Source organism: Coptis chinensis, chromosome 2 (genome assembly GCF_015680905.1).
Source record: "Coptis chinensis isolate HL-2020 chromosome 2, ASM1568090v1, whole genome shotgun sequence".
Classification (NCBI taxonomy): domain Eukaryota; kingdom Viridiplantae; phylum Streptophyta; class Magnoliopsida; order Ranunculales; family Ranunculaceae; genus Coptis; species Coptis chinensis.
The window spans coordinates 54,809,855-54,837,632 of record NC_141457.1 but is presented as its reverse complement, the minus strand read 5'-3'; the positions used below and the strand labels follow the sequence as shown (position 1 = coordinate 54,837,632).

The window sequence follows — 27,778 nt, the reverse complement described above, 5'->3', positions numbered from 1 at the left end:
GGTTACTAAATTTGAAATCGTGGGTTTCGTGGGTTATTGAGTTACTCACCCAAAACCGTACTTCATTTTCTCCGAACCTTGATAATAGTTTTCGAGTCACCTCCTCTTTTATCATTTCTGAAACCACCCAGCGACCGAACTGCGTCAGCGTGCTCTAACATCTCTTCTTCTCTTTACTGCATCGCACAATCCATTTCCTATACGTCTCAAGGTTAGAATATTTTTTGGCCCTTTTCTAAATATCTAATGCCACATTTTTTTTCCTTATTTATTTTAAATATTATTTTCGAGAATTTTTTGAGTTTGGCAAATGGCCTGTTACACATTTTCTCCATAATTAGCTGCTTGCTATTACATGATGTGTTATTAGATACATGATATATTAATTTAGTACGAGAAATCTCAGCAAGATGATAAGAATAACTTTGTGGATCGTTACAATTGCAATATATGCATGAGATGACATCAGTTATATTCACATGAAATCTAGTATCTGAGTTTTCATCTTGTTTATGAATTCTAGTCAGGTCTGAAGGGGAAATAGTTTTCAAATAAGAATGGGCCGACAACCGAACATTTCATATCAAAAGAGAAAACGTACTGATTCAGAGCTTACTGACACTGAACGAAAACTCTATGACGTGGTCCGTAGCAAGGAAGATATGGGAATCTGGACGGGAGAGATGAAAAAGGAAACGAGACTCCAAGATCCTGAGTTTACCAAGATCCTCGATTCACTTGTAAAATTGAAAAAAATAAAGAAGTTTGTTAATATAAAATATAACAAAAGAAAATACTTCATCGCAGCAGAATTTGAACCATCAAAGGAACTCTCAGGCGGAGTTTGGTATACGGAGGAGGGGAAACTTGACACAGATCTCATCCATGGTTTGAAAGTCCTATGCAAGAAGTTGATCGTAAGAGAGAATGTTGCTACTAGCGAGTCACTGACAGAATTTATTAATAAATCAGGTGTGGTTAATGTAAAGTGCTCGAAGGAACAAATTACTGAAATTTTGCGGTGTTTGGTTCTAGACAACGAGATTGTGGAGGTAAAGAGTTCAGAGATAGGTGTGTTTGGAAAGATTTCAGGAGGAACTCCGTCTTACAGATGCTCAAATAAGGAAGGGGATCCAAAAGTTGGGGCAATGGCCTCATTTCCTTGTGGTGCTTGTCTACGGATAAATGAGTGCACACCTAATGGGGTTATCTCCCCAATGACATGTGTCTACTACACTAAATGGTTGGATTTTTAAACCCCTGTTAGTGCCAAGAAGGTATCTCTATTATCATATTGAATCTTTGTTCAGTTCTTGATTTACCTTTTATGTCGTTTCATTTGTCTACTTCATATTCAGTTCTTGATTTACCTTTTATGTCGTTTCGTTTGTCTACTTCATATTCAGTTCTTGATTTACCTTTTATGTCGTTTAATCTGTCTACTTCATATTTAGTAATCTATTCTTTGTTTTTATGTGTCCAGATATGGAGGGGTCCACGAAGTATGTACATATGTGGAGTAATAGTATTTTTTCGTATTATTTTTGTTTGTGGTATATTTACTGTTGCGTTGAGCTTATGTAAATGAGCTTTCAGATCGCCTCGAATATGTTCCTGGTGCATGTGATGGAGAAAGTAATTACTGGAGACACTGGGAGTTTGTCTTTATCATTACTTAGGAAGATTCAATACATTTCAAAGGAGGTTGGTATACTTCCTGTCTTTGCAATGATATGGCATCCTTTCGCATTAATTAGTTGGTTATTCAACTAATCAGATTTATATGTTTCCTTAAATGAGTATTTGAACCCAAGTCTTTTCTAATTTTCTCTGTCACAGTTGTGCGGGCAACCTGCATTTTCTGAACTTCTAGTTCAATATTCACAGCATGGTTACAGGTAGAGTGCCACATAATTTGTCAGTCCAACTATTATTTTCTTATGCCACTACAATTTAGTTCTAAAATGCATAGTCCTGATTACTCATTTTAAATTATACTGATGCTTGTTATATGGGACCAAACAAGAATTTGTATAATCAGCCCTGTTTGGATCGAGTAACAAACATGTATTAATAGTACTATCTTTTTCCTCTGAACTCTGACTAAAAGCTTTTTCCCCAATTTATTTCTGGCCAAACGAGTTACATGGCCTAATTTCTACTGAAGAACCCTATTTTCCTTCACCGGGGCGGAATGATATGGTGATGCGAGGACACAATAGATTATCATGTGCACAGCACATGCATAATGCTACAGCTAGAGTTTATCTTTTATTCTACTTCTATTTTAAATCCTTAGTTAATTAGAATTAGACTAGCTTCTATTTTAGTTTCCCAAGTTCTATTATGATTAGGATTTGTTAACTAGTTCTCTATATAAGCAGATGTAAACCTTAAGATTTTCAGACTTAATTATTATTATTGAATTAAAAGAATTCGTTTTTATTCATTACACCCTAGTTTTGGGTATCTTTATACATTGTGTATCTATTGTTCTTGCTTCCGCGACAAAGATACATCAAATTGGTATCAGATTTTTAGGTTTTTTCCTGATTTGCTCGTCATGGCCACTCAACGAAGAGGACGCGGACGACCATCAGCAGTGAAGTCAAGATTGGTTCGTGTTGAGAAAGAATTGCAAGCAAATTCGACTGATTTGCACGACATAAAAGAGATTTTGATGAAGCTCGTGCGACTTTCAACCCAAAACACACCATGTTGTTGGCCAATGCGATGGGTGGGCGATGACCCCCAAGATTCCCACCACTCACGGTTACGAAGTTGAGTTAGTTGTTGCGGCCCAAAATCCTCAATCGAATCGACGCCGCAGATCATGCACCCCGCATTTAACTTCCACATCCATCTTCCATTGAAAGCGATAAAGAATCGCTTTGTAGCTTCAAGCACTAAATCACCATCTTCTCGAATTCGCCGGGGGACGACTATTGTTGATGGAAGTGGTCCGATTTTAAATCCCAATCGATCGGGTCGATTTCATCGTCTTTGATTTGGACTTCCCGAAGTCAAGATCGCAGACGAATCACACAATTCGAGTTCCCCATGTTGATCAAACTTTTTTCAAAGATAAAGATTTTGCTCGAAATTTATTATGATGCAGATCTCGATGCAAACCGCATAAGCTATGGTCGAAATCTGTCAGACCTTGGCCGTGGTCAAAGGCATATTGATGCTTCTGTTACTCCTGGTCATTTTCTCCAGCAGAATTTCGATCGGCCAAAGAGACGATCCTATTTGCCTAATTCACGGGTTGGGCAAACTAATGCTCATTGGGCTTCTAATGTGCAGGCCCATGGAAGACCTCATGTTACTTTCAGGGCTACAAATTATATTCCAGTCCAACATAATGCTAGGCCGGCCCTTGAGAACGCCGTTATTGGCGACCGTGGTGCACCCCATTCCCGACCCGATTGATTAAGCACCCTTTTCCTCTGCCGACAACCACGTCGGTTAGCACCAGATCTTTTGATCCTCCGGACCCTTTAGATTCTCCATCTAGTCCTTCTCCACCAAGGCGCAATAACCCTGATAAAGCAATCAAAGGCGGGCATCAACAAAATGTGCACCGTAATCTGACGTAATTTTGATATTAATCGTTTATTGCGCATTTTAGAAGAATCGGATGGGTGATATTAAATTAGGCGTGCACTGAATTTAATGGAAAATTGCGACTGATGCTTTTGTCGACCGGGTTAAATAAAATTGAAAAAGTTTTTGATTATAAATTTTTGAGGATCCTAAGTGTGTTAAATTAGTTGCGACTAAATTAACGGGCTATGCACTTGTTTGGTGGGATGAACTTCAATTGACTTCGTGCTAAATTGGGTTACAATAAGATTACTACATGGGATAAGATCGCTAGAGAGTTGAAAAAGAATTTATTCCTCATGACTATGAAAGGGATTTATTCATGCTCCTCCAAAACTTGAAACAACGGCTTCAAAGTGTGGTTGGGTATCTTGAGGAGTTTCTTTTGTTGTGCACACGGCCGATTTGTCCGAATCCGTCGATCAAAAAATTGGGCGTTATTTGAATGGGTTCGCGAAAACCACTTCGGTGAGGCATTAGCTTTCAAAGATGTTTATGATATGTCCGATGCTATTAAATATGCTCTCAAAGCCAAAGATCTGCTTCGCTCATCCCCTTCAACTACTGCTAGTGCCACTTCTACCCATGTTCCTTCGTCATCCAAACCTCCTCCTACCAGAGTGGGTCCAATCACATGCTATGAGTGTAAGGAAATTGGACATGTTCGTAGTGACTGTCCTAAACGCAAGCGCGTGGGTTTAACACAGGATGAAGAAAATCTCAACCATCCGGAAGAAGACATCATTGAGATTGATGACTTTTTAACTTATGCAGATTCTGGTTGTCCCCAATTGATTGTTCGTCATTCTTTAATTACTCGAGTTGTTAAGCATGATCCTACGTCATGGCTTCGTCATAATATCTTCCGTACTTCGCTTCTTGAATGGCATGTTATGTAATGTTATCATTGACACCGGTTTCATGATAATATTGTTTCTAAAGATATGGTGGACAAAATTTGAAACTTCGAGGATGAGCCACATCCCTAACCTTACACTATTTCTTGGTTACGGGGATGGTGCCACGATCAAGGTTACTTCGCCGTTGTCTAGTTTCGTTCTCCATTGGTCCTAAATACAAGGATGATGTTTGGTGTTACATTTGCACCCACGGACGATGCCACTTGTTACTTGGTCGCCCCCGGCGATGATCTCCTTGTTATTCATAATGGGCGTGAGAACACTTATACTTTCGCTTCTAGTGGCGAGAAAATTGTTTTGGCACCACTGACTCCATTTCGCCCACCTTCTCAGCCACGCCCACCAATGAAACCAGGTTTTCTAGCAGACGGACATCATTGCGGTATGTTTCTTGCTCTTACTGCGTCATTTCTTGCAAACCCTACTACTATACCACCTGTGTTACAACCAATGCTAGATTCATATTCTGATGTTTGTACTGAGCCTGCTAATGGAGGATTGCCCCCTTTACGAGATATCCAACATGCTATTGATCTTATTCCTGAGCTCCCTCCCTAACTTACCACATTATCGCATGGCTCCTTCGAACACGCCGAAGTTGGGAGGCAAGTTCTTGAAGTTATTAGCTAAAGGGATTTGTTAGAGAGTATGTCCCTCTTGTCTTTGTGCCGACTTTACTTACTCCTAAGAAAGATGGGAGTTGGAGGATGTGTGTTGATAGCAGGGCTATTAACAAAATCACTGTAAAATATCGTTTTCCCATTCCACGCCTTGAGGATATGCTTGATTCATTGCATAGTGCTAAGGTGTTTTCCAAGCTTGACTTACGATCTGGATTTCATCACATTCGTATCCGCCTTGGAGATGAATGGAAAACTGCCTTTAAAACAAAAGACGGTTTATATGAGTGGTTGGTCATGCCCTTTGGTCTTTCTAATGCTCCTTCTACTTTCATGCGTCTTATGACTCAGGTTTTGAAGCCTTATCTGAATAAATTTTGTGTTGTCTACTTTGATGATATTTTGATTTATAGTTCTTCTGAGTCTGAACATATCAAGCATATTGAGATTCTTTTGGGTGTTTTGCGTACTGAGAAACTTTATTTACAACTTAAGAAATGTTCTTTCATGGTTGACTCTGTGGTATTTTTGGGTTTCGTGGTTTCTGCCGATGGTATTCGTATTGATGATTCCAAAGTCCAGGCTATTATTGAGTGGCCTGTTCTTTCTCTGATGACTCGGGTTCGTAGTTTTCATGGTTTAGCTTCTTTCTATAGAAGGTTCATTCATAATTTCAGCAGTATTATGGCTCCTTTAACCGCTTTGGCGTGAAAAGCTTTCAAATGGACTCCGAGAAGCTAATGAGGCATTTGACTTGATTAAGAAGAAGATGACTTCTGCTCCTGTCCTAGTTTTGCCAGATTTCACTCAACTCTTTGAGGTAACATGTGATGCTTGTAAGTACGGCATTGGTGCTGTTTTGAGCCAAAATGGCAAGCCGGTTGCTTTCTATAGTGAGAAACTTACTGGTGCTAAATTGAATTATTCTACATATGACTTTGAGTACTATGCAGTTGTCCAAGCTGTACGACGTTGGCATCATTATCTTATTTATCGTGAATTCCTCATAAAGTCTGACCATGACGCTCTTCGTTATCTTAATACTTAGAAGGATGTCAGTACTCGACATATCAAGTGGAACTCTTTCTTGCAAAAATATACTTTCTACTTACAGTTTCTGGCTGGAAAGGATAATTGAGTTGCTGATGCTTTGAGTCGTCGTTCGCATCTCTTGGTTACTCTCCGTACCTCTTTGTTTGGTTTTGATGAGTTACGCGACTTATATGCTCAGGATGCCTATTTTGGTCCTATTCATGCCGACTGTTTGGTACATCATGGTGTATCTGGTGAATTTTTCCTCCATGATGGTTTCTTATTTCGGGGTTCACAGCTTTGTATTCCCGTTTCTTCCCTCCGTGATCAGATTATGATTGAAATGCATGCTGGGGGGTTGAGTGGTCACTTTGGGATCATAAAGACCATTGCCTCTATCGAGGAGAAGTACTTTTGGCCTACTATCGCGTAGAGATATTAACCGGTTTATTGAAATGATGTTATGTGTGCCGCACAAATGAAAGGTAAGCACACTAATCTTTGGTTTGTATACTCCACTTCCGATTCCGACAAACCTTGGGTTGATGTCTCCATGGATTTTGTGTTGGGTTTACCACGCTCTACACACGGAAAGGATTCTATTTTTGTGGTTGTGGATCGTTTCTCCAAGATGGCTCATTTCATTCCCCTTTTCGTCTTCACGATAATCGCACGGGTAGCTCATTTATACTTCCGCGAGATAGTTCGTTTGCATGGTTTACCTCGCGACTATCACTTCCGGCGAGATGTCAAGTTTACTAGCTATTTTTGGAAAACATTATGGAAGCTTTTAAAAGTAAGCTCCAATTTTCTCTGACGCTTCCCACGCGATGATGGGCGACCGAGGTTGTAAATCGTAGTTTGGGTGACCTATTGAGGTGTTTGATTGATGATAATCCCAAATCTTGGGAGTTTGTTCTAGCACTGGCGAGTTTGCTTATAATAACTCATCAACCGCTCTACGTGCCTTTCTCCTTTCATGATTGTAACCGGAATAACTCCTCTTCTTGTTTTTGATCTTGCTCTTATTCCATCGACTGTTCCCGTTTGTGCATCTGCAGAGGAATTTGCTTCCCGGATTCACCTTATTCATGAGGATGTCAAGAAGCGTTTGGAGAAATCTTATGCCATGTACAAGACTAATGCAGACAAACACAAGCGCTTGGTGACTTTCGAGGTTGGTGATTTGGTGATGGTTTATTTGAGAAAAGAACGTCGGCCTTCATCTCACAAGTTAATGATGCGACGATTTGGCCCATTTCCCATTGTCGCCCGTCATGGAGAAAATGCTTATGAATTGGACCTCCCTCCCGAGATGCGTATATCTCGCACTCATAATATAGCGGATCTCACTCCTTTTGTTGGCAATAGTATTCCACCTATTCCCCTACCTGTAGATCATAGTGTTGTTTCGCGCTCGCTACGGTCGGATTGAAACTGTCATTGATGTTTCTACTACTACGACTCGCCAAGGTATTTATGATCGTTATTTGGTGAAGTGGTGTGACCGTCCATTCTCAGAAAATTCATGGATTTCTGATGCTACGTTTCAACTCATGGATCCTTCTTTCTACCAGAAGTACAAGGACTTAATCTCGAGGACGAGCTCTTCTCAAGCTGGGGGGATTGATGCGAGGACGCAATAGATTATCATGTGCACAGCACATGCATAATGCTACAGCTAGAGTTTATCTTTTATTCTACTTCTATTTTAAATCCTTAGTTAATTAGAATTAGACTAGCTTCTATTTTAGTTTCCCAAGTTCTATTATGATTAGGATTTGTTAACTAGTTCTCTATATAAGCAGATGTAAACCTTAAGATTTTCAGACTTGATTATTATTATTGCATTAAAAGTTCGTTTTTATTCATTAAACCCTAGTTTTGGGTATCTTTATACATTGTGTATCTATTGTTCTTGCTTCCGCGACAAAGATACATCATATGGTCTCCCATAAAGTTAAAGTTTCGGGAAAAAATGATACCTCTGTTGTCTCCTGGACTAGGACCTGAGATTAAACTTTGGGTTGGCCTAGATTTCACTAGTTTAATGATTTCACATTCTGATCAGCTCCCACATGCTTTACATGCGCTGGATGTATATACAAATGTGAATGGCATATCAGAAATTCAGAAGTGGAGGAAGTATTATTGGGGTGGAAATAAATATTTCATTTCTAAATATCTCTGTTGCATGGGTACGCCCTAATTTCCTCTGTATCGCGTACCCGTGTCCTGTGGACACGGGTACGGACACGGACACTCAGACACAAGCAAAACAGACCCTAATTCTCAGATCTTGCCGTGTCCAAATCGTCGTACCCGTGTCCAAACCAGACACTCCGTCCTGTACCCATGCAACACAGCTAAATATGAAGGTGTAATTGTTTCTACACAAGTTGATGGAATCAAATATTCCAAAGAACAAGGAAAATCGTATAATATCTGTTAGTATCATAACAAGATGTTTTGAGTCCCAAGACCTATTGGAAGTTGTGCTTTGTGACACTCTTGTTATTCCAGTCACAAGCCCAATCATAAATAAGAAGGTAGGCTCTGCCGGTGAGAAGAAGTTAACTAACAGGTCCAGGAGGATGGGGGATCAGAAGGCTGGTCTGGAGAAAATGATAAAGCATTTATGAACATTTCTACTTTTAATATTGCTATGATCCCTCGTTTGAAGTGTTTCTTTCAATTTTATCTGTTAGTTTGGTGATATGAACATTTCAGTTTGCATATGCTTTGGGTTCGGTTTGTTCTGTTACTTTATCCAATTTCTTTCAATTCATCTCTTTCTGATTGCAGTGGAGGTAAGGAGCTGAATAGTTTAATACTCAGCGATCTCTACTATCATTTACAAGGTGAACTAGAGGGTCGTAAGATGAATTCTCCCCCATTCAAAGAGCTCGCCCAGTTTCTGCTGCAGTCGAATTTCTCTCAGACCAAGCACAACTATAAAAGGGACTTTCTGGGTCATGTCAGTGATGTTTACATGTTTGACCTTGTATTCATACGAAAAGATCTGGGTTTACCGTTCTGGGACCATTCGAAGTGGGAGGCATCGAAAGCGATAGTGGAAAAGATGTTGTCATACATGCAAGATGCAAACTTGATGTCATTTTTCTTGAGTTCCAAGCTTTGTGCATTGAAGGCATTGACAACCGTCTTATCTGTGTATGGGGGGGAATGTAAGTTTCCGAAAGAAAAACCAGTGCATCACATGCACCAAATATAATCAGTTGTATGGAGCAGTCCCCACAGTACACAGACATGCATTATGGTACATCTCACCTTATTTTCAGTCTAGAGTAGGTGTGTGTCCCATGGCGAAACGTTGAAACACCACAACCTGACCACTCGTCCACTGAGCAAAAATCAAGATTGTTTGTTTCTTCCGTACACATGCACTGTTGTAGATACTGTCTCATCTTTGTTTCACGCATTTATACACTCTGTGGATTTGGTTCGGTACTGTGTTGATCTGGTGATGCTGTCTTGGTTGGTTGATTTTAGTTTAGTTTTCATTTGTGCGAGACACATTTCTGTCACAGGAAACTATTATGTTAGTCAAATCTCGAATGCAAATATGCATTGAATTTTGTTTTTCCTGTTCTCTTTTTCCATGCTCTTGCAGTTGACTGAGATAAAGACGGGATCAATTGTTAGAGGGATGTCTGAGACACTCCTTAGCTCATGCGTTGAAGGTGTATGCAAATGTTTGCAGACAACTGTCGAATCATTAGTTTCTGCTGTGGGACCTTCTGCAGATATTATCAATTTCTTTGGAGCACAAGCAGAATTGATTCTCTGTTTAATCAGACTATTATGCAAAAGGTTTTCAGAGAAAAAAAACAGGCTGCTCTCTTTGCGTATATTTGCACTTGTCTTGAAAACTTCAGCTACCAGCCTTAGAGTGCTGTGCAGCATAGTACCATCAATGGATGCACTTGTTGCGATCATGAACTTCTTTCTTCTGGCACTTCTCTTGTCAGCTGAGTGCTTTCAGTCCAGTTCAAGTTTTCAAGAAAAAGAAGATAAGAAATCTGCTGAAGTTTCTCTCCTGTGTCTTGGGCTGATACCAATTCTCTGCAGCTGTATCGAAATTGTCGACTGTTGTAATCTTTCAGTAGCTTTGATGGATCTAATACTGAATGGTTTCTTGACCTCTAGTACTTGGTTACCCATTATTCAGAAGCATCTAAGGTGGCAACTTGTCATTCAGAAGCTTCGAGAAAAGGATTCTTTCCCATGCATTCTGATAATTCTGAAATTTCTTTTGACCCTTGCAAGAATTAGAGGGGCAGAGATGCTTCAAACTGCTAATCTTTTTCTCTCTTAAAGTGCTAATAAATATATTATTGGACCAGCAGACTGTCTTTTCTGTTCAAGATGGAAGTGAGGTTCCAATCTCAACAGGTGAAGATGAAAAGCGTCAGCATATATGATGGGGACATGGCTTGACTGTTGTCACAGCAATGATATATTCTCTTGGAGGCAGTTCGTCATGTGTTGATTTCGTGGACACTGTCATACCATACTTCTTCGCTGAGAAAGATTATATAATGCTATATCATCTTGATCTTTCTTATCTTCCATCTGATGTTCATGGAAAAAAAAGAGCTCGGACTCAGAAGACACGAACTTCTCTAACTGCTCTGAGGGAAATAGAGCATACTCTCATGTTCATCTGTGTAGCTGCAAAACATCGAAAGTCGTGGCTTAAATCAATGAAGGAAATGAATTCACAGATAAGAGAGAGAAGTATTCATCTTTTAGCTTTCATAAGCAGGGGAGCTCAATGCATTGCGGAATCTTCTGGCAGGACTGCACCTCTCCTGTGCCCTCCGGCACTTAAAGAGGAGATTGACTTGAACAGAAAACCTTCATTTATTAACTGCAAACATGGGTGGTTTTCTCTTTTGCCTATTGGGTGTGTGCCTAGAACTCATAGTCCTGTATTTTCAAGCACTGTGTTGGTTCCCTTTTGTGCGGATCAGACAGCTCAAAGTGATTTGGTTTCTCACACATTTTTCAAATGTAGTCACAATTCAGATTTATAGAATTGCAGTTCTTGTTTTGAATTTTCTTTGTCTGCAAGCCACTGAAGCTGCCAACAGGGCAGAGGAAATGGGATTCATAAATCTTGCACATTTTCCCGAACTTCCTACCTGAGATTCTGCATGGTTTACAGGTGATGTAGAATGATTTTATTTCTTACACTTTTCAGGGTGCTAGAGTGCTAGACCTAGATGTAAAGGAACTGAAGCTATATACTTGGCCCCTGTAGAAGTCACTCCAACATATATACTTCATGAATGCTGATGGGGAAAAAGAAAAAAGAAAAAATATATGGTTTTTTCCATAGGCTCGGTTGTTTGTTTTCCAAATAAAGAAACAATTTACTGCTGCCATCAAATAACAAAGTTCACTGGTCAACCTACTGAAAAGGAGGGGGAAATAAAAACTGCGAATGTTTTAAGATTATTGTGGCTGACCTAGAATATTAACATGACAACATCTGTGTTCTTTGTGGTATTGCAGGATCAAGCAATTGCTATTGTTAGTGAACTGTGCCAGACCAACAAGTCAAAGCAGATGCAGTGCGAAATCCAGGATTTTTGTTTTTTGATGCTGCAAATGTTGGAGAAAAGCTTGTATTTGGAATTTTGTGTTGCACAGAGTTGTAGTTGTGGAATTAGACCTGTGCTTGGACATGTTGAGGATTTTTCAAAGGAATTCAAAATTTTGGTGCAAGGTATTAATCCTCCAGGGTGCAAATAGTATTATGGTTGAAAAATGTTTCTCTTGTTGCCAATGATAATATCCATCTTTTTTGTTGTTCCTTTGTAGTGGCCGAAGAGCATACATCTCTGAAACCCTCACTGAAGTCGTTAGGACAGATAATATCATTTGTGTATCCTGGCATGTTGCAGGCTGATGGTTTCTTGCAAGTGGTTCATGTGTTGACAAGGTTTGATGTAAATGCGTAAAACAAAGCAAAGAAAATGTATTAGTATTACGCACCAACTTGTAAAGCACTGTTTCTCACGGTTGGCAAATCAAGTAAATGTTTTCCAATTATTCTGTTAACAGTTAATTCAGAGTGAGATATACTGACTACACGAAAGCAGGATTTGATATGCAAGGAATTTCCAGGTCAATGCAAATAACAGTCTTCTATACTGAACCCTCAGAGTCGTTGCCAAGAAATCTCTGGCAGAGGATTGCTTGTTAAATTCAGTGCTGCTGGATGATTGTGTTCTTGCAAAGGAAAACAGTCGTGTTTAGGGCATCTCCAATAGGGGGTGTAAAATTACACTTCTACCTAGACTCCACGTAGGTGCTATTAGGATTTTACAACTTTAATTGCATACAATTTATAGCTTATAAATATCTACACTCTATACTCACAGTGGAGAAGTGTAAAAAGAATTGGATTTTAAACTCAGACTCACTTACTCTTTTAATTTAAACTATGACGTCACTTTAAGTAACTTTGTTCAGATGTTGGTTAAAGTGTCGCCCGAACTATTTATCTACTGGTAGTGAGATGAGGAATTCTCTACCTCTATTATCTACATATTATACCGTATATCACCCCCATTAGAAAGAGTTTTTTGATATTTGGAGTGTAGACTTTACACTCTATCCGGTTTACACTCTCTATTAGAGATGCCATTAGTTGGGGTGCAAATACTGTTGACTGTTCAGATTTCCGGTCCTAGGACTCCCGAGCATAGATGTTATGTGGTGTTGGGACATTCCTTTAGATATCAGTTTTTCTGCAGCTTCTCAGTTTCATGGGATTGGTCTTGATAGAACTGGTATTGGAATCTTCCAAACGCATATTGTTTATCTTTTAACTTGCCCTCACATACATTCGTAATTTAAAGAGTGCTCGCCACGTAAAGAAATTAACTATTACCTTTTTGAATCTGATTCTAAGCTACACTGACTTATTTTAGTGGCAAATCATCGAGTAATTTGCATATGGGGCTAAACAATTACATTATTTACAAATTTCAACTGTTAATTTCCGGTGTGGCAATGTACCTCTTAGTCCAGAGCCCAGGCCTGCAAATCCATAGTCGAAGAACTCAAGTTAGAATCTAGAAGTATCATGAATAGAATGTCAAAGTTACTCGAGTGTTTCGTGTCAAACCTGGATCTTGCCATCGGAAGAACCAGCAAAGAGCATATCTCCATCTGAATCTGATGTTAAAGACGTGATTCTTGTGTTTCGCGCACCACTTATCCTGAGTGAACCAACTCTAATAAGCCGTTCTCTCAAACAGGCATCGATAACGCCACATTTGGTTCCAGTAAATACAAAATCATTGTTGACGGCAATGCAGTAAATATCGAATCCTGTTGGCAATGATCGAATTGCCGCCCCGGTAGAGAGGGAAAACACCGTCAAGGTAATTTGTATATATGAGAATTTAGATTCATGGATGTAACGTAATTTATTGATGGTGCTTATGCAACAATAATGGAAGGTTTATGCAAAACTTTATTAATTCATGCCTTCATGGCAGAGTTAGAATTGTGATTTGCGGCTTATTGCCCTTTGGTCGTTCTCTTTTCTTAAACTCATGACCTGTGGTGAATAACTGAATATGATGTTTGTTAAGTTGTTATAAGTTATAAGTTTATAACCACATTTTTGGACTGCACTTTCTCATGCAAGAATCAAGTAATTGATCTTCAGCTATGAACTTGGAAGGGAAAGAAAGGCTAAAAAAACTTTCAGCAATTCGTAATGAGGCCTTCGACAATCTAGTATGACGGCATACCTTTCCTGCTATCCCATCAACTGAAGAACCACCAGCAAAGAGAAAACCATCACGAATACAAAGTGCGTGTATAATCTGCTTCCCCAACAACTTTTTCGTCCCAGAGAAGAATGTAGTTGATGCGCCTTTGTTCAAATCCACCTCCTGCCATGCATCACATTTATGTTTCATTGTTTATAGAGGACTAGAGGTCAGACATTCATACTATTCCAGAGATAATAAGTCTCTACTCAAGTTTATTCTATATGCAGTGAGATTTTGTACAGGAAAAATATAATTGAATAGTAGAAAACCTTGAAGGGTTAAATTAAATAAAGGCAGTGAAACAACAATGAAGAAACTGATAATCTTTACTAATTGCTGTCTATGTTACCTGGATGGTGTAACCAGTGCATCCACAGTATAACTTTTTGTCCATGATGGTGAGGCACTTAACAGACTTGTTGAAGTTTATGGGCTTTGGAACTCCAGTCCAGTTATATATCTGCGACCATATATAAACAGAGATCCAATGAATATGTGAAAATATAACATTTGTTGTTCCGTTTTTTCAGAAAACATCCAGATGCATCACCTTAAGTCCAGTTCCTTGAGAAGCAAAGCATGCAAAGCTTGTATAAGCTGCCAACACGTGTACTGCATCTTTCACCTCGTGAACCTGGGTACAGTGAATTTCTTCTGATTTGATAGCCCATACCTATAAATGAAAGATGCTTAATTAGTGCTTAACAGGCAACTATTTTCTCGTGTATGTTAAGCAGATCAAGTGTCAATTGGCAAGAACTCCAGATAGGATGGGCAATTCATGTAAGGTAATGCAAGGTAAAAGGAAATATATTTTGTAGGCGAGTTCATTTTATGACTGTTCAAATTGCTGTATGTCACAAACAAACTGGTAATTTTTGGAGAATGTTATTGTTGATAATATTGGTTGGGCACTCGTGAAATTGGATTGTGCAACCCTTCAAAAAAATTTTTTTTTACAAATTTGCCATTTTACAAGTTTGCCATCAAAGCCCAGGCCCAACAACCAATTCAATCAGTCTCGCCAAAACGAACTCTCCAGGCCGTTTTTGTATACACTCAAACGATATGGTCAAAGTCTTTTGAGTGTTGAGTAACATTCAAACGATATGGTCATGTCGTTTGAGTGTATTCTCAAATGATATTCTCACGTCGTTTGAGTATGCACTCAAACGACTTGGCCACATCGTTTGAGTGTGCATTTTAGATTTGGCTAATCATTTGGTATCACATGCAAGCAGTATGCATGGCTGGGTCGTCTAGGACTTCTATGGAGCGATATGGTGAAGTCATTTGGACATAAACACCAATTACACTTTTCTTATAATACAAATAATTAATCGATCATAAGTGTATAATAATTTATTTAAATAATTACGTGCAAAATTGAATTAGTAATGATCAATTATCAACACATCCCAATTGAATTAGGAAAATTGAAATCCGATTTAAAAAATTGGGTTAGGAACAACACAATTAGTTACACCAACACAATTACATGCACTCTGCACTCTTTATATGTTATGACATAGTATCTATATAACCAAGTTAAAACATGTAATCAAACATGCTAAAATTTAAAATAATAATTTGTTTTATATCTAAACTTGTTATTTTTTTTTTTCAATTGTGAATCATAAACTAGTTTGGGGTTTGGAGTTAAGGGTTCAGGGTTTAGAAATTTCGTACCAACATATTTCACTTAATTATTCGAAATAATAATTCGTTTTATATCTAAACTTGTTATTTTTTATTTTATTTTTAAAATTGTGAATCATAAACTAGGTTGGGGGGGGTTTAGGGTTTACAAATTTTGTACCAACATATTTTACTTAATTATTCAAAATAATAATTTGTTTTATATCTAAACTTATTATTTTTTATTTTCTTTTTCAAATTTTGAATCATAAACTTGTTTAGGGATTTGGGGATTTGGGGATTTGGGTTTAAGGTTCAGGGTTTACAAATTTCGTACCAACATAAAAAAAATTTAATTTCAAACATATTTTACTCAATTATCCAAATCTAAAATAATAATTTGTTTTATATCTAAACTTATTATTTTTTATTTTTTTATTCAATTGTGAATAATAAACTAGTTTGGGGTTTAGGGTTTACAAACATATTTCACTAAATTATTCAAAATATATCAAAATTTCAAATATATATTGAATACTCCTTATTCCTCCTTGCTCCTTTTTTCATCAAAATTCTTACTCCTTACATAGAATACTCAAATTTCTCTATATACTCAAGTTTCTCTACATATTAGAATACTCAAGTTTCTCTAAATGGAACATGAAGATGAAGAAGAAGTATTTGAGATAATGTTTGAGGTGCAATAACAAATTAAAAAAGGATAAAATAGAAGATATATTGAAAGTGAAGAAGTGGAACAAAATGTTGAAGGTCAAGTTGAAGAATTTGAAGATGCAACTAGTCGAGCAAATGAGATGCCGAGAAATCGTCGACGACAAAGTGCAAACCTAAATAATGAGGTAACACTTGATTATAATGAATATAAAACACTTGATTGATTGAATGAATGAATGAATGCAAAACCCGAGCCCAAACGACATGGTTGGGTCGTTTGGGGACACTATAGAACGACATGGCTGGGTCGTTTGGGAACATTATAGAATGACATGGCTGGGTCGTTTGGGGACACTATAGAACTACATGGCTGGGTCGTTTGGACCCTATATAAAACTACATGGTTGGGTCGTTTGGACTAAATTTAGTTAGAAGTTCATTTTTTTTTTGTGACTTTAAAACTAAATGCAAATTGTTTGAGACTCTTGTTTTATTTTTCTATATGCAGAATTATTTTCCACTATCCGGGAACCGATCCTCTGCAAACTCGAATTGTTTGAGTTTGAAGAGCAAGAGCGGTCCATCCCTTTGACTGCTATCGACCCCTTTTAGAAAATATTGTCTGCTTCTCCCAATGTGTTAGTGGGTGTTGGTCCTGATATTACACCTTTGATGGACTTGTTCATGAATAGGTTTGCAATGGTTTCTGAAGAAGAGCAAAGGGTTATGATTAGGAAGCTTATGGAGATTGTCGTACCAGAAAGTACATGGCTAGTACCGCTTCGTGAGGAAGCAAAAATCAAAGGTTGGCCAAAAGGTAGCTGCAGCAGAAAGCTTCCAACTGGAGATGAGAACTCTTCAAAGTGAGATCCATCTCATTTTGAACATTCTCAACATGACCATGAGGAGTGGGTCTCGTCACTATCAAATACTATGCCCACCCAAAACACCCACACCACGTCAAGAAAGAAGCTTTCTCCAAAAATACCAACCCAAAACACCTACACCACACCAACAAATAAGCCTTCTCCAAAAACACAAAAAACAACCATACCAAGAAATAAGTCTTCTCCAAAAACAACAACACCAAGAAATAAGCCTTCTCCAAAAATAGCCACACCACGAAATGTGAGAGATGGGTTAGAGTTTGGAAAGACGAGAAGGATTATGGGTTGGATATTCTTGAAGAAATGCATAAATACATTGTTAGAGTCCATGACCCTGTAGGCGATGGCAACTGCGGTTATAGAGCTTTCTGCATTGCATTTGGAAGAAGTCAAGAAGAATGGCCGCAGATGAGAAAGGACTTGTACGAAGAGCTTACTGACAACTTTCCCCTTTATTGTACTTTGTACAATCAAAGTGAGGTTTTTTTTGCGATGAAGGAAATCCTATATGAAGAAGGTTACGCACCCTTAAATAAGTGGATGAGCATATCCTTTGCTGGATACCTATTTGCTTTAAGATTTAATGTTGTCTTCTTGCATTTAGGAGCTTGTCAGTGCTTCCTTATCATGCCGCTGAGAACCCAAGCAAATCCTGAGAGAGTGAAAAAAGTGTTGGGTAGCGCACATGTTGGTGGAAATCATTTTATCAATGTTGAACTTGTTGAAGATTGTCCGGTTCCTCCAGTAATGCGCCAATGGCTTAGAGCTCGATATGATATTGCTGAAAGTTGGAATTTGGCCTTGACAGCAAGGCAATTGTAATTTATGGCATTAAATATTCCCAATCTAATATGGGAAAGCGAGCTCGTTGAAGACCCAACCGTACATGTTATCGACTAAGTTGTTTGTATGTTGTCGTTATGATATTTTGATGTAATTTGGAACAAGTGTAATTTGATTTTATTTTAATGTTAGGGCTTTTATTTGATTTGATTTGAAAATCGAGTGATCGACTAAGTTGTTTGTATGTTGTCGATATGATATTTTGATGTAATTTGGAACAAGTGTAATTTGATTTTATTTTAATGTTAGGGCTTTTATTTGATTTGATTTAGAAATCGAGTGATCGATTAAGTTGTTTGTATGTTGTCGATATGATATTTTGATGTAATTTGGAACAAGTGTAATTTGATTTTATTTTAATGTTAGGGCTTTTATTTGATTTGATTTGGAAATCGAGTGATTGACTAAGTTGTTTGTATGTTGTCGATATGATATTTTGATGTAATTTGGAATAAGTGTAATTTGATTTGATTTTAATGTTAGGGCTTTTATTTGATTTGATTTGGAAATCAAGTGATCGACTAAGTTGATTTGGACGGCAATCGAGTGATTTGGAAATAATGTTTGTATGTTATCAATAATGACCGAAACGACATGCTCAAGTCGTTTGACTTTTATACCAAACGATGTGGCTGGGTCGTTTAAGTTTTAAGTCAAACGATCTGACGAGGTCGTTTGGCATTTATACCAAACGATGTGGCTGGGTCGTTTGAGCATAAAGCCAAACGATCTGCCGCAGCCGTTTGGTATAAATGACAAACGATCTGACAAGGTCATTTGGCCTTTATATCAAACAATGTGGCTGGGTCGTTTCGACAAAAAAGTTTTAAAAGTTAATTTCGTTTTTACAACACTTTCATATTCATCAAATTCCACTTAATCAAACATCATTCAAAATCAAGATTCCACTTAATCAAACATCATTCAAACATCATATTCATCCATTCATTCCAAATCAAATAATCCATCCATTCGTTCCAAAGTTACAAATTACAAAGTTAACAAAGTTACAAACCCTAAACTGAAACAAATCATGAACTATAACGCCCACTACTGTACTTGCACCTAGTCAAGTTGTACGCTCGTTCGAAGGAGGACCTTGCTTCCTCTGGAATATTATTCCCAGCCAATTGCAGATCTCTCTCTAGCAAACGATTGGTTTCATTGATGATGTCGTTCTGTCGAAAAAAGGGAAATCAAGATAAGTTACCAATCGAATGCAAAAAATCACAGTTAGAGAAACTCAATTAAAAATCATAATACTTACAATCGGTGAACAGTTAGGCAGTGTCTCCAGGGAGGGATGAATAGGAAGACGCTCAGGGTTCACCAAAGCTACATGAGAATTCCTCGCATATCAAGTCATGTAGTTTTGATGACACTCCCATAGATAAGACGAGATAGGTCCTCGATTGCAGGGTTGGATCACATGATTTTGCCATGACTCCCAGTAAAGTGGCCCAATATTGGTCAAGTTCACCTCATACCCGCGTCCTGCCTCAGTTCTTGTTCTCCAATTTGGTGTTGGAGGATCTACAGGTACAAGCTGCATGTGACCAAACTAACACACCACCCTTGAAACAGCGTAAAGCTCGACAATATTGAAAAAACATAGCAATCCCTCAAAAAATGCAAAGTCATCGATCGGGTTTGTATCTCTGAAATTTTTGTATAGATGCCAATCAACCTGAAACAAAATCAAATGTGTCATTAACAACTCCAATGATCAATTACTAAAAAAAATTATAAACAAACTTAAATACTTAAACTTAAATATTTACATTGAAAAAATTCAAATCATCAAGTATCGCTCGATAATACTACAATGCATGCGTTGTATCGTAATAGTATGGAGCAACTACTATGTGTCTATGAGCACGCGACTGAGACAAGCTATAGTCGAAGTTTGGGACTGCTCTGAGTACCGAAAAATACTCATAGATCTACGCCTAGATATACACAAATAGTTAACATATTGGTAGAGTAATAAAATTAACATTAAAAAAAATAAACTCTAAAATACTCAAGTTTTACCTGTAGAAGAGTCATATAGCCTGTAACCCCTTTCACCTTCACATATATAGCAGCCCCAAGACTTCTATCCAAAAACGCCAAAATTGCTACACCCCATGCATATTCTTCTATCTCACTGAATCTCAATAACGGCCTCAGATAACATATAGGCACTCCAGTCCCAGACTTGTCAGTAAAAATGGCACATCCAAAGAAAAACAGGATAAAAGCTCTGACAGCCCGTTGGACTTCCTAGAAACTCGAGGCCTTCTCCACCACCATCCCAGCAGCGTCACATATGGGGCTATCATGAACCTTGTTCGCAAAAATGCTTCCAGATAAATTTAAGCCTTACTTTTGAAGTGAACCTGCTAGCTTCCATCTCCGCCCTAATCAAATCAATGTCCATACCCCAGAGCATGATGTAGGAGATTTATCGATTCTTGTAAGTTCAGCTCACTATCCCCTTGCACCGCTCTTTCTCTAATTGTGACTACACAGATTTGGACAACATCGTTCAAAGTCACAGCCATCTCTCCAACTGGCATATGGAAGGTGTTGGTTTCCGGATGCCATCTCCCCACAAACGCAGAGATTAATGGTGGATCTATATGCTCGTGATAACCTTCCATGAGATCAAACAACCCAGTCCTTCTCAACTGTTGGGCAAATCTCGGAGACTTTTGAAATTCATTCTTGAAATCCCATTGGGATAACTTTGCTGAGTGCGAAACACACTTCAACGCTCCACGATCCTCCTGAAACAACTGAGCATGCATTAGATATATATGAGCAGAAACAAAAGATTTTGTAAAAGAAAATCAAAGTACTATAGAAAAACAAAATATTATCCTTCTCTCCCAAACATCGTGAGCGACATGCACCGCATAGTCATACAACAACTTTGACTCATACGGGCTACCCCATACACACCTTTTTTAAACTCCAAATCATCATTGGATTTTCTTACGAAATCCAATACCAGAGGTGCTTCTTCCACTGGTGGTACGTCTTCTACCACATATTCTTCCACATCATCATCTTGCTCATCCTGCTCATCCCCCTCCTCCTCATCCTCCTCACTCTCCTCTTCCACTATACTCTTCCCTTTGTCCATATTTACATCTAAACCTACATTGTTATCACTATCTACACTATCTTCACTCGATGAATCAACTTCAGGAACCTCTTTTCCCAAATGGTCCTCTCTACGCGTTGATGCCGTTAAGCCCTCTGCCCTTTGTCTCTTTCTTCCAATTGCATCACCACTAGAGGAACCGCCACCAAACAATTTCTTCACACCCTTGAATGTAGTTTTCGCTACATTCTTCACATTCTTTGATCGAGGACCCATCGCTCCAAAGAAAAATAAAACAAGTATTAGTAACTTTGAAACTAAGTTTAATCAAATCTACACCTATGTTAGAAACAGTAAAATACAATACCAAACAAGCAAACAAACAGCAGAAGTCCTCATTTAGCTCTCAAGCGAAAAACTGACCAGAATTTTATACTTACATATGTACAGGACAATCAAGTTGTAAACTTCTACGGACGAAAGTTGCATAGAAAAAGGGTGTAGAACTTAACTCTGACTCTTACTTCTACATTACATGAACTCTCATCACAAAGTAATTCCAATCATAAGTTTGAGTGCCAATATGAATATTCCGTAATTCCAATATATATTATTCACAATTACGAACTTTTCCTCCCTTCCTTTTCTTTTTCTAAAAATGTATGCTATTTTCCGGATCTAAAGAATTAGTGGCATTTAGAACACTACAGCACTGAAAACAAAGTACAATGTTAAGCTTATAAAAGATTTTTTTTATTGGAATCTATACTTCATAAAACAATAAACTAAAATTTCAGATCATCGTAAACATGTTCTTCCATTGAAATAATTTTAGCATATGAGTGATAAACAAAATTCTAGTTCCCAACTAGTAAGAAAATACTAATTTACACCATGTTCCGTAAAAAAATACATGTGAAAATGCAACTCACCAATCACGACTATCATCTTTCATATACAAACAAATGTCCAAACCCAAGTCCCCCACATCATTATAGATTTTTAGAATTTCTAAAAAGTTAGACAACAGAACTAAGAAGTTTATGAAAACTCTCATTAGCCATAACTTCTATTTATCGCATCTCTCACAACCTCACACTTCTCCAACAGTATGCTCACTCCTATGTGAAAATGATCTGGGTACGTGCATTAGTGTCAAACACAAGTGTGTAGCATCTGAAATAGCAGCTTGAGAGCACACTATCTTTTAATGAAACACAAATGATCTCATATGGTGTAGCATTATTTACAGATATAATAGACTATGTACCTAGCTATTCTATTTTAAAAAGTATGAACACTTTGTTAGTAATGATGACCAAAATTTGGAGCAATAGGGACATATTCCCAAAATAAAAAGATATATGCTGATATCATGCATATTAGTTTCATAAGGAAAAGAGTAATAGATGCATTTGCTCCATTTGATTGGTAAAGCAGAAATCATTAGCAGCAAAGAGGAAAACACAAAGATATAATGACCAAAGAAAGAGCTTCTCACCTATAATGCTTTACCACTTCAGTTTGTTCCCCTGTATCCAGACCTTAAACAAGTACTCGTAAAAGCTGCATGTGATCAAGGTCATTACTCATTAGTCAAGACTCAAGAACATAAGCAGTATGAAAGGTGAGTAACAGAATGTATAGAAACACTAATCATAAAATGGTAAAAGTATATTCTCTTATAACATCATGCCCTAAAGGAAAATATTAGGTATGAAAGATGAGCACTATAAAAGTTTAGCAACAAGATGTAAAGTAACTCGTTTTTTAATTTTCAAACGGGGCCTTAAAGATGCAGACTATATTTTGTTGGCTCTATATGGAAAAAATTGAAGCAGACGGCCTACAATCACTTGATCCATGTGTTGAAAAAAATAACTTCAAAATCCAAATATCAGAAAATTATTTGTAAAAAAAAATTAAATAATGGAACCTATCATTGTTGATTCATTAGTCTAAGAAGGCACAACCTACAAAACTGAAGAGTTTCTTCATCAAATTTGGTGTCACATGGGTTGTCAGCTTGGATTGGCATTGCTGCAACTATTGACATGGGCCTGCTTATCAGTTACTCGATATTCTTACACGATCTAGCATTGTATCTGTGCAACTTTGTTTTTATATGTTATCTTCTAAACAAAATAATTAAAACTCTGCTCAAGTTTTTCACTGTCTGTTACTGGGGTATGAGGGTTCATGATGCTCTTTTTATCAGTAAATGATTATCATACTGATATAGCAGAACTATTGCATCAACACCAAAAACAAAAGCAAAGCGAATGTTCAAGGACCAGGTCCAAAACCCATGTACACCCCTAAACCACCTAGCTCACAATAGCAAAGTTACAGACATACCAACAGCAAAAAAGGATGCCAAAAAATAGAAATAGTCCTAAAACCAAAGTTCCACCACCAAGATGGCACTAAAGGCACTTCAAGGACCAAAGACCACTAGTAGGGATCACCTAACTACTCCCCCTCCCCCTCCATCCATTGGGACTATCCGTTCCTAGTCAATATTCCACTTCCTTTACCCCCTCCAGAATAATTGAAGTCTAGTCTATCGTCTTCTTTGTCCGCTTCACTGTCTCCCAGGTTTTCTTTGTACTGCTTAACATCACTCAATTCCCCTTCCCCTTAACTCATACTCATTCCTTGACATTTCATATAATAATTCAAGAATCTTCCCTCTACTGAGGGTGACGTTAGCACCCCACACCTACCGAACTCCACACATTACCGAGGGATCAGGATGCTAGCACTCCTTTTTAGGTGTTTGAGATCCTAAGCCACCAATCCGGAAAATTCTTGCTCGTAGTTCCTTAGCCGCATCAAAATGTAATGCGGAGCAGGTTTTGAAGAGCATAATAGGGTATCAATCAGACTCATGGGCCCTATCACCTTTTAAAGTTCAAAGTATGTCGGATTTCTTCCCTAATGAAAATGCTTCAAACTCTCCTACAAGTTATAAAAGTTTGAAACTCGAATCAAAAGGTTCATTGTAAAGGGCATCGAATTTAACAATGTGAAAAGTAATATCTGTGAGATCATACCAACTTGAAGATGTCTTTCATTTTTTTTCTTACTGTATGAGAGAATATGTGCATCTAAACCTTCCTTGAGTAATAGTACTGTTGATATACATGTCCAACTAACTTCTATCAAAATGTAACAATCTAAGTCTTTCTTTAACTCCTCGTTTTTACTTGTTTCTGATAGATCATATATTACAGTTTCTTCTCTCCCATCTATGTTGGCAACCAATTTCAAAGTGTTTGCTGATTCTCACTTCATATTTTCCAAGTACCATCTTAGCTACACACCTTGAACTGTTGTTAAACATGTTTGAGCACCCCAGCTTAGACCCCGCAACAATGCTTCGTTGCATTCATTCCACCAAGTCCCAAGGAGAGACATACTAATTGCATCTTGGAAACACACAAGTGAAAATCGAAAAGGCTTAGGCTTTGGTTTACGATTTCAATCTCATCAAGCATAGGACAAACTAGTGCATGAAGCATCTCAAATTTGCAGCAAACAAAATGAACATATGAAAAGGAAACAATAAATCTAATATACAATAATATAAGACAAAATGCTATAGCTGCTATCTTTTATGTGTTATTAAAGCCAAAACCATAAGTACCTAATAACAGAACTCTAGGTACTTAGATACACTCTTATCATTGATGCTCTAGACATCTACAGTCTCTAAGTCTAATCAAATTGGAACGGCGTAACATGATAAAGTGGAATACTTGGGATCATGAAATATGTACAAGTGTACAACATCACTTGGAATATGGTTCTTGTAGCAGAATATAGGATTAAATAAGGTCATAAAGAAAGGGAGGAAGTAAAAGGTCATGAACTGTAAAGAAACCCAACTACTTCTCCTTAATACAAAGATTCAAACATCAGAATATCATAAACAAAAGGCAGAAACATAATCATTAGCAGTGGCGGAGCTATGTGCAGGCGAGGTAGGGCGTAGGCCCCTCCCCCCTTAACTTATGACAAAAAAAAAAGTAGTAGTACTAACAGAGCAACAACATGACCATTTCAACACTGCTAAATCATTAGTAACATGTTCACAATGCAAATTAAGAGAAAATGTTAACCAAATAATCTCTTAAAAAATAGCCAAGCCCAACTATTTTGCAACAGGCCCCCTTAGATCAAAGTCCTGGCTCCACCACTGATCGTCAGTATTGTCAACCAGAAATATTTCACACTGACACTACTTGAGACAGGCAATTAACTCTTTTATCTTGTACATTTTTTTAAGATGGCCACTATTGATCAAATGCCATGGGGAAACACACAAAGGAACACCAACGGCAAAACCAAGCATCTCAAGCACATGGGATGTTTCCAAAATAGTATATATAGCCAATGCAATTAAACTTCAGAACACAAATCGAGCTGGGTCATTAAAAACACTAATCAGAAACAAACCACAATCCAATAAATTTCAGTTCGTACCTTCAGACTGGAAATGAATCAAAGAGTACAATGCAAGAATCGAACAACTGGAAATGACGAAATTTCAAGCTTTCACCGCTCTCCTAACTTGCAAAAGCTTCAATGGCGAAATTGCAAAAGCTTGAATGTTGGATTGGATTGGATCGCGATTGGATTAAATTTCAGCAGAATTGGATTAAATTATGGATTGGATTGGTTCAATAAGATTGGATTGTTTTTGGGTTTTTTTGGTTAGGGTTCGAAGGGTTTGCGCTAGAGAGATGACCGGTTAGGGGAGGTTTTTCCGGTTTCGCGATGGAAAGGGAAGGGGGAGGGGTGTACTGGGCTTCGCGATTTGGGCTTGGGCTGGAGGCTGCCCAATCCAATTATGGTGGCGCCCAATACAGGACCCATAATATTTTATACATAATGTAACTAAATTTGACATATTATAGGCTTCCACGGTCAGCAGTTCATTCATAGTATTCTGGATCAAATTATCGAAAAAAAATAGTATTCTGGATCTTATGTTTGGATAATAACATTGAATGGAAATACTTACTCTTATCGTTCTGTCTAGCACTCTATAGCGTGTCCCCCAATGATGGAATAGACAGACATGTGACTGCCTTTGTATGCTCGCGAGTTTCTTGAATCAGTCGCAATACCCTCTTCCCAGCATCCCATACCTACATTTAAACAACAATTTATTCAGCATCTTATTTAGCATCTTTACTTGAGCTAATGGTCTAACTTTTGGCGATTCATCTAAATGTCTACCCTAAGCATCTGATGGTCTAACTTTAGGAGATTCATCTAGAATGTATATTGTATACTGAAATTAAACCGTTGTCTAATTAAAAACAAGAAGCCAGAGAACACAGCAGCTGACGCAGCTACCAAAATGACAAAGATGCACATCCAATCCAGAGTAAAACAGTTTCACCGATCCAGTTTCATTTTAAGTAATTCATATTTTTGTTTTGAAACCATTTCAATTTCATCTCATTTTCGTGATAATATGTCCTAGGACAACGAAATTTTCGTAGTCGACCCTTCATGTACCATTGTTGTTTCGATGAAATATATGTGTTCTGAAATGGAGGCTATAATACTCAGCATACCTTTATAGTTCCATTAGAATGGCCTGCTAAATACCCGGCCTTTTAGATGAACCAAGGAAAGATTTCACCATTGCTCCCTGAATCAATCTCAGTTACTTCAGCTCAGGACCAAAGTTCTGTCTGGAATACAGTAACTTTAGTATGGGCTAATCGATGACAAATCTCTATCACTACGAATTTAGCATGTTCACTCACTGCATTGATGGAGGTCAAATTCATTAGTGCTTTTAATATATCTGTGACCACCACTGAACTCCTCTTAAGCTTCCTCAGGGATTTGCACATGGTCTTTGCATATGCTCCAAGTTCTTTAAGGGCAACTTGAAACATTTTAGGCACAATTAAACTCATTAGATTTAGATACTAGATTGCGTAGCTAAATAACATGATTCAACCTTTAAGACTTACCCTGGTCATCAACGAAGCTTCTCAAAGCCACAGTAACTAGAGCCTTTTTGTCGGCATGAGCTGTATGTGTTAGGTTATGGAACCGTCCAGCTTTGCTCCGGTGTCCGACCATGTTGTTGATCTTCAGCATGTTTTCATTCTGCCCCCCGCGCTTCTCTACAGCCAGATCCAAGGGGTGCACACGCTCATGTTACTGGAAGTTGGAAACGAAGAAGGCACGCATGCGCTTTCCCTTGCCTTGCCCAAGGCGCGCCCGCGCTCCACCTTTCCGGAATTTTGACAGTTTGTCGATATTTCGGCCCAAAGTCCATTTTCTCACCTTTTTCTATGTGTACCTTTATGTAGATTAGGGTTTTGAGACAACTTTTGAGAGATTTATTTCATGGGAATTGTGGGAGCTCTATTGAGCTAGGGTTTGAGTGAGGCTTCTTGTTCTTGATTCTAGTTGACTCTTGTAAACTGTCCAATCTTTACTATAAAGGAAACTCGGCTTTTGTATGGACGTAGGTAATATTTACCGAACCACCTTAAATCTTTGTGTCTCTTTGCATTTACTTTCATATTTATTGTTTGCTATGAATTGTGATGATAAATTAGCAGTTTTGCTTTGTTGAGTTTGTTGTGATAACTACCAAAGTCTTGGGTGG

General features: G+C 38.0%; 2 protein-coding genes and 1 long non-coding RNA gene across 7 annotated transcripts; 2 read left to right on the top strand and 1 right to left on the bottom strand.

Annotated features, from left to right (window-relative positions):
• Positions 1 to 56: 56 nt before the first annotated feature.
• LOC147516663 (uncharacterized) lies at positions 57 to 12,268 on the top strand. 5 transcript variants are annotated; one of them, XM_086589170.1, is made up of 9 exons: positions 57 to 211; positions 524 to 1,277; positions 1,484 to 1,502; positions 1,597 to 1,704; positions 1,840 to 1,898; positions 8,984 to 9,366; positions 9,813 to 11,369; positions 11,720 to 11,933; positions 12,029 to 12,268. In XM_086589170.1, exons 6-7 carry the CDS (start codon positions 9,355 to 9,357, stop codon positions 10,515 to 10,517), a joined length of 717 nt encoding a protein of 238 aa, XP_086445296.1. In that variant the 5' UTR covers positions 57 to 211; positions 524 to 1,277; positions 1,484 to 1,502; positions 1,597 to 1,704; positions 1,840 to 1,898; positions 8,984 to 9,354; the 3' UTR covers positions 10,518 to 11,369; positions 11,720 to 11,933; positions 12,029 to 12,268. The 5 variants fall into 5 exon arrangements, 3 of the variants coding, with proteins under 3 accessions (XP_086445296.1, XP_086445298.1, XP_086445297.1); XR_015211107.1 differs by having other exon boundaries at positions 528 to 1,277; positions 8,984 to 11,369; XR_015211108.1 differs by lacking the exon at positions 8,984 to 9,366.
• Positions 12,269 to 13,137: 869 nt separating this feature from the next.
• LOC147516661 (putative E3 ubiquitin-protein ligase LIN) lies at positions 13,138 to 27,261 on the bottom strand. The gene is made up of 8 exons (XM_086593340.1): positions 27,132 to 27,261; positions 26,919 to 27,043; positions 26,268 to 26,288; positions 14,549 to 14,671; positions 14,348 to 14,458; positions 13,975 to 14,118; positions 13,341 to 13,546; positions 13,138 to 13,252 (listed from the first exon to the last, which is right to left on the bottom strand). Exons 1-7 carry the CDS (start codon positions 27,259 to 27,261, stop codon positions 13,466 to 13,468), a joined length of 735 nt encoding a protein of 244 aa, XP_086449466.1. The 3' UTR covers positions 13,138 to 13,252; positions 13,341 to 13,465.
• On the top strand, positions 14,517 to 18,179 carry LOC147516662 (uncharacterized). The gene is made up of 3 exons (XR_015213711.1): positions 14,517 to 14,636; positions 14,736 to 14,786; positions 17,004 to 18,179. It is a non-coding gene; the product is annotated as an uncharacterized LOC147516662 (long non-coding RNA).
• Positions 27,262 to 27,778: the final 517 nt, after the last annotated feature.